Raw genomic sequence first — 12315 nt, forward strand, 5'->3', positions numbered from 1 at the left:
CCATGTGAAATTGCAAGTCATTATATCAAGTAGTTTGTTTTAAACAGCTGTCTGAAGCAAAAGTGTTGTCTGTATCTCTTGAAATGGATAAAACTGAGTATTGCGCAGTTATAAAATTCTTTGTAAAACAAGATTTTACGCCAAACGAAATTCATTTGAAGCTCATAAAAGTTTATGGGCACTCTTCTCCTTCATTTTCGACAATTAAGAAATGGGCTGCCAAATTTCAATGTGGCGGTACCAGCCTTGAAGATGATCGAGTCAAAGTGAGTGAAACTGTTGAGACTATAGGCATTTCAAAATACGTGTAGGATATATTTTGCATGAAGAATTGCAAATGGAATTGCTTTGCACAATATGTGTGCAGCGTATGCTCATAGCATATCAAAAACGCACTCACACTTTAACACTTTCATTGCCAAGCTGAAAATTGGAATTTTGTGTGGTGGCCAATTTTTTTTTTTTTTTTTATTTAGTTAGCGACGTCCACGCAATAACGCGTGATCGGCCGTTTGGTGAGAACTCGCATCGCGCGATAGGCAATGAACGTGTTAACAAGATTAAAATTGATTTTGTGCGTCGATGTATTACTATGGGTGAGACTTGGATTCACCATTACACACCAGAATCCAAACGGTAGTCAAAACAGTGCACAGAAGCCGGTTGTTCAGCGCTAAAGAAGAAAAAGTCGGTTCCATCAGCAGGAAAGGTCATGGCATCGGTGTTTTGGGATGATTATTAATTATCTTAAAAAGGGTAAAACAATAACCAGGGATTATTATTCCGATCATTTAACCAGCCTAAACGAAAAAATTCGTGATAAAAGACCCGGTTTGCAGAAGAAAAAAATCATCTTTCATCTGTACAGTGCATTTGGTAATAGGAAAATTAAGGGATCTGCTCTATGAATTGTTGGAACATCCACCCTATTTCCGAGATTTGGCTCCCTCTGACTTCTATCTCTTCTCAAAACTAAAACTCATCCTCGCTGGTCAGCGTTTTTCTTCGTATCAAGAGGTGATTGCAACTGTAGATGGGTATTTTGCTGATCTTACAGAGAACCTCTACAGGGACGGGATAATGGAGCTGGAGCATCGCTGGAATAAATGTATTAGTCTTAAGGGAGATTATGTTGAAAAATAAAAATAATTTTGAAATTATAAATTTTTTTTTTTTTTTCATTGTTAGGCAGAGAACGTTTTAGACCACCCTCGTACTGCATCTATTTCCAGACCTTTGTCTATATTTTTTGATCATCTTTCTTTTGTCTGTCCATCGTATGTATGTATGCAGGGCCAGCGGAAGCGGGCATGCAAAGCATGCGATTCATGCAGGCGCCGCTACGAGGGGCCGCCGCCGCAGGGGCACGGTTCATAAGTTCATTTTTAAGAAACAAAATTTTTATCATAAAAACAAAAAATTCTTAGAATGATCAATATTAAAATAAATAAGGCTGGATACACCAAATAAAAATTTAAAAAAAATTGTATTTGATCAGCCGGCTGTTTACAATTTTGCAGCGAGAGGGCTAAATGCTTGCCTGCAGAATGTTGTGTCTACTGCAGTCTATCTAAAGTGAAACGGTGAAGGATTTTAGCGCAGAAACGAATTTTCGTACAAAACATTTGTTGCTAGTTAACCAGTGATATGGTACGCATCTCAGATGGCAACTGACAGTAGCGCAGTGCCGACCTTTATTTCATCTCTGTGTCGTGTTGAGATATGGTACGTATCTCAGTAGGCTACTAACAGTTCGGACTATTATTTCGTCTCTGAGTCGTGTTGTGTAATAATTTCTTGTGGGTATAAAGTAGAAATGAAATGAAAAATTTTAAAAAAGTTATCCTGTTCACGTCATGCTGCAAAAGAAGCAGATATTAAGAAACAAACTGGGGCTGTTAATAAATTTGTTAAAATATTAAAATATTCTGATGCAGATTGTAACCAACTCGATACATCAGAAATCCGAGTTGAAGAACCGTGCACATCATCCAGTTTGCATGAAAGTACTATTGCAACTATTGAACAAGATAACAAGACGCATGATTTAAGTGAAAACCAGTTAGGAGAAGATTTAGTTGTAGTTGCACGAAACAAACACATTGTTAATCTCTGTAAATTTAGAAGATCCAGGTGAATGGGGAAATATTGATGAAAAATTACGAGTTGTTTTAATTGAAATGGGGCCTGTTCAAAATAAAAATATAATATACCCCAGAGATACATATGGTCGTAAATTTGGCGACACGTATTATAATAGAAAAATGGAAAACGGGGAGCTCGTGCCAAGAACATGGCTCATTTATTACGAAACTTTAAATTCTGTTTTTTGATTTTGTTGCAAACTTTTCTCACCTGCTGAATCAAGTAGTCTTGTAGAAGGTTATAACGATTGGAGAAATGTAAGTACATAAGAAATGTAAGAAATGTCAGCCAAAGTGAATGCAGATACAATTAGTTTATTTGCATAGACATGAGACTAGTTTAATTCACATGAAAAGTTTCTTAAAATGGAAAGAACTTGATAAAAATTAAAAAAAAACAGAACTCCTATTGATTGTCAGACTCAAAGCATGTATGAAATGTAAAAGAAACATTGGACGAGTGTTTTAGAACGCCTGATTGAAATTATAAAATTCCTTCGTAGCCAAAATTTAGCTTTTCGCGGATCATCTGATAAATTATATGAAAGGAATAACGGCAATTTTTTAAAATTAGTCGAACTGTTTGCGAAGTTTGATCCCGTTATGGAAAATGATGTTGAATGGGCCCTATAACGAAAAATAGAGTACACTGTTTGAGTAAAGACAGTCAAAATAAAATATTGAAAACTTTAAGTAACGCAATCAGGGATAAAATTTTATTATCAATTCAAAAGTCTAAATATTATTCCATAATTTTAAACTGCACACCTAATGCAAGTAAAACAGAACAAATGACCATTATTATTCGCTTTGTTTCCTGTGACAATGGAATTGTCAAGATCAAGGAAAACTTTTTAGGTTTTGCAGATATATCAGATTTCACAGTTATGTGTAACAATAATGGAACATTCCCATTGAAGACATTCGAGGTCAAGGGTATGACAATGGGGCAAATATGAAAGGGAAAAAATATGGGCTCCAAAATTTGCTTTTGAACAAAAATCCTCGAGTTTTTTCTTTAAAAGTGTGTGCTGCTCATACTCTAAATTTAATCGTTAACGATGCAGCCAAAGTGAATGCAGATACAATTAGTTTATTTGCAATTATTCAAGAAATATACAATTTCCTTTCATTCTCTTACAAACGTTGGCCAATCCTTTTAAAGTTCGTAAAAAATTAACATTGAAACAGCCATCAGAAACGTGATGAGAAAGTAAAATTAATGCAATCCGCCCTCTACGATATCAGTTAGGAGAAATTTACGATGCGCGTTTTGAAAATTTAAATAATGAAAATATTAATAAAGAAACTCAGCATGAAGCACAAACATTATGTGCTAAAATAAAGGACTACAAATTTATTTGCTCTCTTATAACTTGGCATGATTTACTTAACAGAATAAACCCTGTGAGTAAAATGCTTCAAGACAAAAATATGAACATTACACTTGCTTTAGAATCTATCGAAAACTTAAAAATATTCTTACAAGAGTATCGATCAGATACAAATTTTAAAGAAGTTCTAAAAACGGCAAAAGAACTGAGTGAAGAGGTGGATGGAGAACAAGAATTTAAAACTGGTACGGAAGTTCGACGACGATAGAAGACACGACAATTTGACTACGAGCTTCACGACGAAACGCCACAATCGCCAGAAGATAAATTTAGAGTGAATGTGTTTTATACACTTCTAGATGTTCGTTAATAGAACGTTTTGAACAGCCCAAAACATATTATGATAATTTTACTTGTATAGGTTACTACAAATTAATAACGAAGTTTTACGAAAAAATTGTGACGATTTAGAAATTCTCTTGAAGGACGGCGACAATAAAGACGTAAATGCAGTAGAATATAAATGCTATATGCCGAGTTATGTGCTTTCCGGAATATTTTTCGGAAGGAAAATTTAAATATTCAAAAGCCTTTCGATATTCTTAATTTTACTGTATCCAATAATTTATCTTTCCCTAACTTTTAATTGCTTTAAGAATACTGTTAACCTTACCTGTTAGTGTAGCGAGCGGTGAACGTTCCTTTTCCAAGTTGAAACAGATTAAAACCTACTTAAGAACAAGTATGTCACAAAAAAGGCTTGTTAGTTTGGCGTTAATAGCTATTGAAAATGATATATGTGCGGAATTACACGTTAAGACCATTATTTCTGATTTTGTGAAAATGAAATCAAAACCCCTAAAAAAAAAACACATCAGCTAATGCCTATTTGTTCCCGTATAGGGAGTAGGCGGGGCCGTTTACCCTATCTAACTTTTGGAGACTGAGTGGACAGTTCAATCTCCACTGATAGCCAATCAGAGAGATGGCTGGCCCAAGGCTATCACTGATTCATCGGTACGCAGTAAAGAAGGCGGAAAGCTAGTGCCGCCATCTCGTGGTCCTTAACCCTAACACAATATTTTTAATGTCTGAAAATAGTGTTGGTTCAACGGTCGATTTTCTTGAGTTTACGGGACGAAAAATCCGAGTTTCCGGGAGAAAAAATCTGCTAGCCCATGCCAGAGATCGACTAACTCGTAACCCGGTCGAAAAAAGGCTTAGGAAAATTTCCTCTAGTCTGCGACTAGATTTGAACCACCAAATCCTTTCTTCGTGCAGTCAAGTGCTGTAGATTGCAAACGCCACTTCTACTGAGCTATACAGGCTCTCTTGAAAAGCTCTAAAATTTTAATAAAAAAAATTTCGAGTATATTTAGGTAATTTAATTTATTTTCTGTTATTCTGTAAAGATATCATTTTTTGAATACTTATATTAAATGTTCTAATTATTTCTGAATCCTTTTCTTATTTTCTCAATCTATCTTGAGTTTCTTTTATTTTCCTAAAAGATAGTTCCACTTAAAAAAAAATTAAACAATTTTTACAAGTTACTAAGAATTTAGTAACTTCTAAAATGCAAGAATTTTTTTAACTTTAGTTCAAATAAATTTTAACTTTAATTAAATTTCATTTTAATTTTGTTAGCGATTCGGGTTAGTGAGAAGGCTATAATCCCTGTATCATTATATTCAACGATTAAAGTGAAGTGGCTTTATCAAATTTTGCTTTAACTTTTGAGAATTTTTTGAATATTCGGGTTTTTAACGATTATCCTGCTTGATCAACACCCCCGGTTCATTACATTTAGTGAACCAACGTGTAGTTGTTCTGTCAAAATTTATTTAAGAAATTTCAAATAACTTAAATATTTATTATAGTAAAAGAACCACACACGCCCATTACAGGGGCGCTTAGATAGAAATTGAATGTGGACGACAAAGACCCTAGCGCCGGCTCTGTATGTATGTATCGATTTTGCCCTTTTTCAGCATATAGACTTAAATTGTAATAAAAAAATCAGCTAACGCCTTTTTATTCCCGTATAGGGAGTAGGCGAGGCCGCTTAGTCCTATCTAACTTTTGGAGACTGAGTGGGCGGTTCAATCTCCACTGGCAGCCAATCAGAGATAGCTGGCTTAACGCTATCACTAATTAAACAGCATGCAGTGACGAGAGACGGCTCAACAAGTGCCGCGATCTCGTGGTCCCTAACCCTAACACAATATATTTAATGTCTGAAATAATGTGTATTCTGCGGTCGATTTTCTTGATTTTACGGGACGAAAAACTCGAGTTTCCGGGAGAAAAAAGTGGCTTGTCCGTGCCAGAGATCGACTAACTCGGGAACCGGTCAAAAAAAGGATTAGAAAAATTTCCTCTAGTTGACGACTAGATTCGAAACAAAGTCTTCCTTCATGCAGTCAAGCGCAGTGGTGTGCAAACGCCACATCCACTGAGCTACACGTATCTCAGTATGACTCACAAAAGAGCATGTAAAAACGTTTCTAAATCAAATATGAATATTTCAAACCTTAAGTGATATTACAGCAATTTTATTATCTAAATGTTTAATTTTAAATATTATGATAAAGTCTTATTTTTCCAAAGAGAGTAAACTAGCCATTTAGGTCTCTGTTTTTGAATATGGAATGCTTCCAGCCTGTCACTCCTTTGCACAAAACCATGCTTAACCTCATTCAGTATCCTATTCCTCTCGACCCGTACCTAAATTTTACCTTTACTCCTGAGATACTGACTAGTAAATAATTTTCCACCATTGTCTTGGGGTTTCATGTATTCACCGGAATTATTTTCCACTCCTTTAGGCCCCATCTGAAGAAAGACTGAAGTTAAACAATGTGATTAAAGGGGTTCCAATTTTATAACCGGAATGAGCTAGGGAAGTGGAGTAGGAAAACTACCAAACTACTAATATCCTATCTGATCGCATACTTGTGTTTTCATCAAGGCCTTGTAATATCGTATACACCTATGTCCTATGTGAACATCGATGATGTTACTTTGCAAAGAGTCATTTAGTATTTCGTCGGGTTCAGTCACCTTTATGAGCATTGATCAAAATTATTTTACTGTAGCCTTTCTTCCTTTTACTTGTCATGTACCAAAAAAAAAAAAAAAAAAATTGAGATTACTCTTCTTGTTGAGACAATTTCCTCTCTTATTCTGACTTTGCCTTTCTTATCATACTGGTCTCCCTTCTGGCGTGTCTTTAATACTGGTAATGAACTTATGATTCATCTTTCTCTTTTAATTCTCTCCACAAACATCTTTTTTTTTTTTTAGCTGCAGCTGAATGATGCCACTCATCCATACTTTATATGTCCTCCTGATGCTAGTTATGTACTTCGCTACAGTTCGTTCAAATACCTCTTGTCTATTTCTCATGCGCTATTCACATCTTCCCACTTCAGTTTCTAATTCCCTCGTACTGCTCCAATCTTCAGTTTCTCATCCCTCCAGTCTCCTAAAGTTAATCGTGATTACTAGCTCTGCAATTCCAATATACCCTTCTTAACTAAAAAAAAAAAAAAATCTATACATATTTCAAATCGCATGATCGTTCTCAGATATTGGTTGCAAGCTGGTCTTCTTGGTTTCAATGGAAGTGCAAGATCCAGCACTCCCACTCCTCTGTTACTCTTCATCATAAGCTATCATGTGTTAATTCCTTATCTGCTGCGTAAATTATATTTATTTTCCCTCAGGTGATCTTTTCTCCTTCTAACGTATGTTCCTATATTGAAGTTGTTTATAATAATTAGTCATTGAGCTTATTTGCAGACGCATACCATCCACATCATCCTGAGCATTCTCTAGCATATAGCGGCAAGAGACTATCTATTTGTCCTGTTTACCTCTATCACACACCATATGGCCTCATAAATTGCAGTCAGCCTCCTTCTACTTCAGTGCGTGACTTATGTTTTTTTTTTTTTTTTTTTACATACAGCATTTTTAAAAAGAGATACAGTAGCGTTTACGCTTTCGCTGTTGTATGGATACATTATAGAAAAGCGTGTATTTTTTTATTTATGTGCTCTTTTTTTTATTGAAACTGTGGTTCAAGATTTAGTTACTGCCCCCTGGTGGATGAGTTTCTCCAGTTAATGTGAGATTCTTTTGAATCTGTTAACATGGTGGTTTGCGGTACGAAAAGTTGATGTATATAGGAAACATTAGTAACTTCGCAACCCTTTGGTTGTGAAATTGCACCTCAGGTTTCATTCATTAAATATATATATATACATATATATATATAAACAGAAGGAAACTGTTAGTTCTATTAGCTTATAATGATCGTTCAGGAACCAGTTCAAGTAAGTTTATTTGGCTACTTCGCATAACGGAATTTTAATTTAAACTGAATGCACTGTCACCCTGGAAATGAACGTTTTATTTATTCATATATTTCTAAAAATTTGGTCCCTTAATAATAGTTATAACATATGCTATAACTTTGCAATCTCCTCAGAAACATGGGAACTGATACTCCTAATTTTTAGGTTTTATTTTGCTCTCGCTTTTGGCAAATCATTTTGGAATAGGAAATAGATATTTTGTGCTTAACTCCTCTCTGACTCGCCTGATAAAAAAGAGAAAAAAAACTTATGCGTAAAGTAGATTACAATTTTGTTTTTATGACATTTTAATGCATATTAATTTTGGTTTTAATAATATTTTAATGTTTGGCAGTCCTTATACCTACATTTAAAATTATTTCTGTATTAACTGGACCTTGGTACCATGACGTACGTTTTGAAACCGAAGTTGATTAAAAAACGAATCGAAATGTATATCATCAGTATGCATTGAATAAAATTACTATAGAAAAATAGTTCACAAACAGTATAACGTCACTATACTGACACATCAATAAAAATTAATTTTCATTTCACTAAAAGCATTAACAAAAAAGATGAATCCTATAACATATTTCATCATAGACACAAAGTGTGAAAAAAAATCAATAGGTGGAATAGGCTAACAGTATGGGCAAAAGATAATGGGGACCAGTGTAAGGAAAAGTGATACATTTTGGATGATGGAGAAAATTGATGAAGCTAGGAACTTGGGGATGTTGGTGGATACAAAGCTGAAGTTAGGAGGGCATGTTGTTGAGGTGTTCTAAGTAGTTCATAAGATTACTTGGTTATTGAAGAGCATACTAGTGTGGAGATAAGTTATCATTTCTCTATATAAGGTCTTGATATGTTCACATCTGGATTACTGTGCTTAGGTTTGGTCCTGTGGGTTTCTTGGGATGAGAAAGTCGTAGAGAAGATTCAGAGGCAAGTGACCAAGTTGGTGAGTGGTTTGTGGAATGTCTGTCATGATGATAGAAGGTTTGTGGATTGCAAAAGTTATTTGATAGACAGAAAACAGGGGATATGATAGAAACATGTAAGTTACTAAAAGGGTTTTATAGGATTAATGCATATGGAAATATTTTATCAACAAATGACAGAACAAGAAGTCATTCTTGGAAATTGAGTAATAGTATGATCAACAGTGACATGAGGACTAGATCATTTTGGTTGCTGGAGTCAGTTGCAAGCGCTTTGTCTGCCTCAATGATTTCAAGGAAAGATATGATAGTATATGGATAGTTTGGGTCTCCCATGATAAGTCTTCAGACTCCTTGGAGGTGCTTGTATAATAATAATCATATACACATTAGTGCAAGTTTGGATTCTACATTTACACACTTTCAACCTTTATTGATAGAAATGTTTTTCTCTAGTAAGTTCATTATTAAGGCATGAAGTATTTCCATAATCTCATCAACATGACTAATACAATAAAACAGGAGTTTCTTATCAAACCAAAATTTATTATATAACAGGCTTTTCCACAGAGTCAAAAGAGTCATTGTAGGATGTCCACACCAAAGCCACTATTTGCATAGTACTTTCATAAATCTTATTCACTGTCACAGCACTCACAACCACCTCTGGCAATCCTTTCCAGTCATTCTCCACCATTCTAGCAAAACATCTAGTCTCTCACACCACTGCTAATCATCATTATTATCTTACATAACTTTAAGAGAAGACCCTTAGCTCTTCCTGCTCATCATGTATCACAAATTGTTTTTGTATCAGTCTTATAGAACTCCTTTAGTAACTTATAAGTTCCTGTCATGTCCTCTCTTTTCCACTTGTCAAGTGAAGTTTGCAACCAACATGCCTTCAATCCATCCTCATAGAGAGCATTCCACAGACCTTCTGCTAGTTTGGTCAATTGTCTGTGAATCCTCTTCACTGCCTCCTCATTCCCAGAAATTTCAGGTGACCAAATCTGTGTATAGTGGTCAAGATGCAAGATGTGTCCATATCATAGTCTTATAAAGAGGGATAATAACTCTCCTTTTCTACTTGTCAGTGTGTTCATCATCTAAGTGTTACTTAGATGATGAACTTCTGTAATATGCCCTCTGAGCTTCAGATACCTGTCCACTATCATCCCTCTTTATCAGTTTACTGTAATCCAGTACATCAGTGTAATATACTGTATGCAAAGTGTATAATTAAAAACAAAAATTTTTTTTTGACATTAAACTGATAACTTATCCTTTGTTCACACTGCCACTTAATCATCCTGCAGATCTCTATATCACCTTTATTAATATTCTTTTTTTTTTCCCCTGCATTTGACATCTGCAGATGCCATATGGTCACTCCTGTATCCCAAAGGGTTTTTGGGAGTGAAGTCTTCTGCTAGAATAAGTGGTAGGTTTGCAGATTCACTTTGCACACAGAGTTTGTAGGACAATTACAAACATCCATATCCATGACGGGATTCAAATCCACACACTCTTGGCTGGAGAGCGGACATACTAACCACCAGACCAGCTGTTAACAATTGCCTATCCCAATTTTGCATCATCAGCAAACAACTGAACAATCGATTAAATTATTAATATGTCTATTAAGTAGTGGTTGTCCTAGTACAAAGCCCAGAGGCACTATTAGCCGCCCTCATTTTCCTGTATTCTACTCTTTCATATACTACTGTCTGATCAGCCACCCATTTTTAGTTCATCAAAATGGGTTTTGATTGTAGTGAATCCATGGTTACAGGTAGAACTTTTGGTGAAAACGAAAATGAAGTTACTTCACTTGTGTAACTGATTTTAATTATCCCATTGACCTTAGGGATGAAATATACAAAAAAATAAATAAATAAAGAAAATAAAAATAAAGAAAAGAATTAAGCTTCATTTCTGGTATTTAATTAGTATCTAAACATTCTATTAACTTTGATAGATACTTGCATCCATGTGATGATTGACATACAAACATGCCATGGTTGGTTCAGTTATAAAACATAAACAGTTAATTAACTTCATCTAATTAATATGATTTTTATAACAGACAAATACTGCCACTATAAAAGTTTGATGGGAATTTTTTTGTCATAAATCATTTCACATTTTATGGTGTAACACAACACATTTTAACCATGATGTTTTAATTTTGTAAAAGTGAAACAGATGAGACCAGTTAATTCCTGTTATATTGAGATTATGTTGTATTGATTTTGTTAGTCTTATGACAATTCCATGAATTTCTATCACATTGGAATAAAAATCCCATCCTTTCAGTTTATAAAAATACACACACATCCTGTACAGGATACTATGACAGTACCATATTGCCAAGTTTCTAGGACATTGCAGACTGAATCATCCATATAGACTTGGTCTTTCTCAGGATTTTTTTGCTACCATCCTGGCAAAGAACACTTAATTTGATAACTTTCCTTTTCCCATTCTGTTTAAGTGACATACCATATCACTTGAAATTAGTCCTGCTAACATATTCCTGAAGGCTAACAATGTCAAGTTTCTTTGTAAACATCGTCATTTTTAATACAATTCTTCCACTGATGCCATCTGTTCACTAACCCCCTAAATCTCTCAGAACTGCAATCTCCCAGAGATGGGTTAGAAATAATTTACAGGACAGCATTCAAATTTGTTTGAATGCCGTCCTGTAAATTAGCTAGTTTCGTGTTTTGACTAATTTCTCTCTTATTCCATAGAAATTATAGAGTTGATTTTCTACCATACTAGCTTTGTTAATTCTGCTGTAAATTTCCAAATTTGCTATCTTCAGTAAAAACCACTTAATAGCTGAAATATTTTACTTGTTCTATAGGTCCTTCACTGAAAATGCAGTTGACGTTTTGTATATTCGTGCCAGTTTTCCTGGTTTTGGTCTTTTTATTGCTCATATTCATACTAGATTTGTTGGAGTTTTATTATTTGGTTTAGTAAGAGCATCTCACAGACTTGCACCAGATTTGTTTAGGAGTACAACATTATCTGTATAAAGCAAAGAGGAGTGTAATATCAGGTTAATGCTACTTATTTTCATAATGCGATCCATATAGATAAATAAGAGTAGAGATGGTGCTGCATGCCCTTGTCTTTATTATTATTATTATTTGACACCTCTGTCTTCACAACCCAATCCACCAACTGACTGCAACTACACCAACGCCATCTACTGTTGACCACCACTAGTATTTCCAAAGACAATCACAAACATCCATGCCCACAGCAGGATTCAAACCCGCAGCCCTTTGGATGGAGAGCGGATACGCTAACCACTCGGCTGGCCGAAAGGTTTGCATATGTGATTAAGGTCTTATATGTGATTCAGCATCAAACCATCTTCCTGTATTTCCTTTAATTCTAACTAAATATACACACGTAACCACAGTAATAAGATTTTTAATAAGTAAATATTTCATCCTAAGTATCATAGGACATCTTCAGTACAGTTAATTCAAACAATATTAGCAATTAC

General features: G+C 34.8%; 1 protein-coding gene across 2 annotated transcripts in view; it reads left to right on the top strand.

The window, feature by feature from the left end:
* Window positions 1-7642: 7642 nt before the first annotated feature.
* Cdc27 (cell division cycle protein 27) overlaps window positions 7643-12315 on the top strand; it is a 392586-nt gene continuing 387913 nt past the window's right edge. For both annotated transcript variants that reach the window (XM_090405839.1, XM_090405840.1), the window contains exon 1: window positions 7643-7818. In XM_090405839.1, the coding sequence (XP_090261965.1) occupies window positions 7795-7818 (24 nt within the window). In that variant the 5' untranslated portion in view covers window positions 7643-7794. The remainder of the gene's footprint in view (window positions 7819-12315) is intronic.

This window comes from Typopeltis vanoorti, chromosome 15 (assembly GCF_054136105.1).
Source record: "Typopeltis vanoorti isolate ZY-2024b chromosome 15, IOZ_Tvanoo_1.0, whole genome shotgun sequence".
Classification (NCBI taxonomy): Eukaryota; Metazoa; Arthropoda; class Arachnida; order Uropygi; family Thelyphonidae; genus Typopeltis; species Typopeltis vanoorti.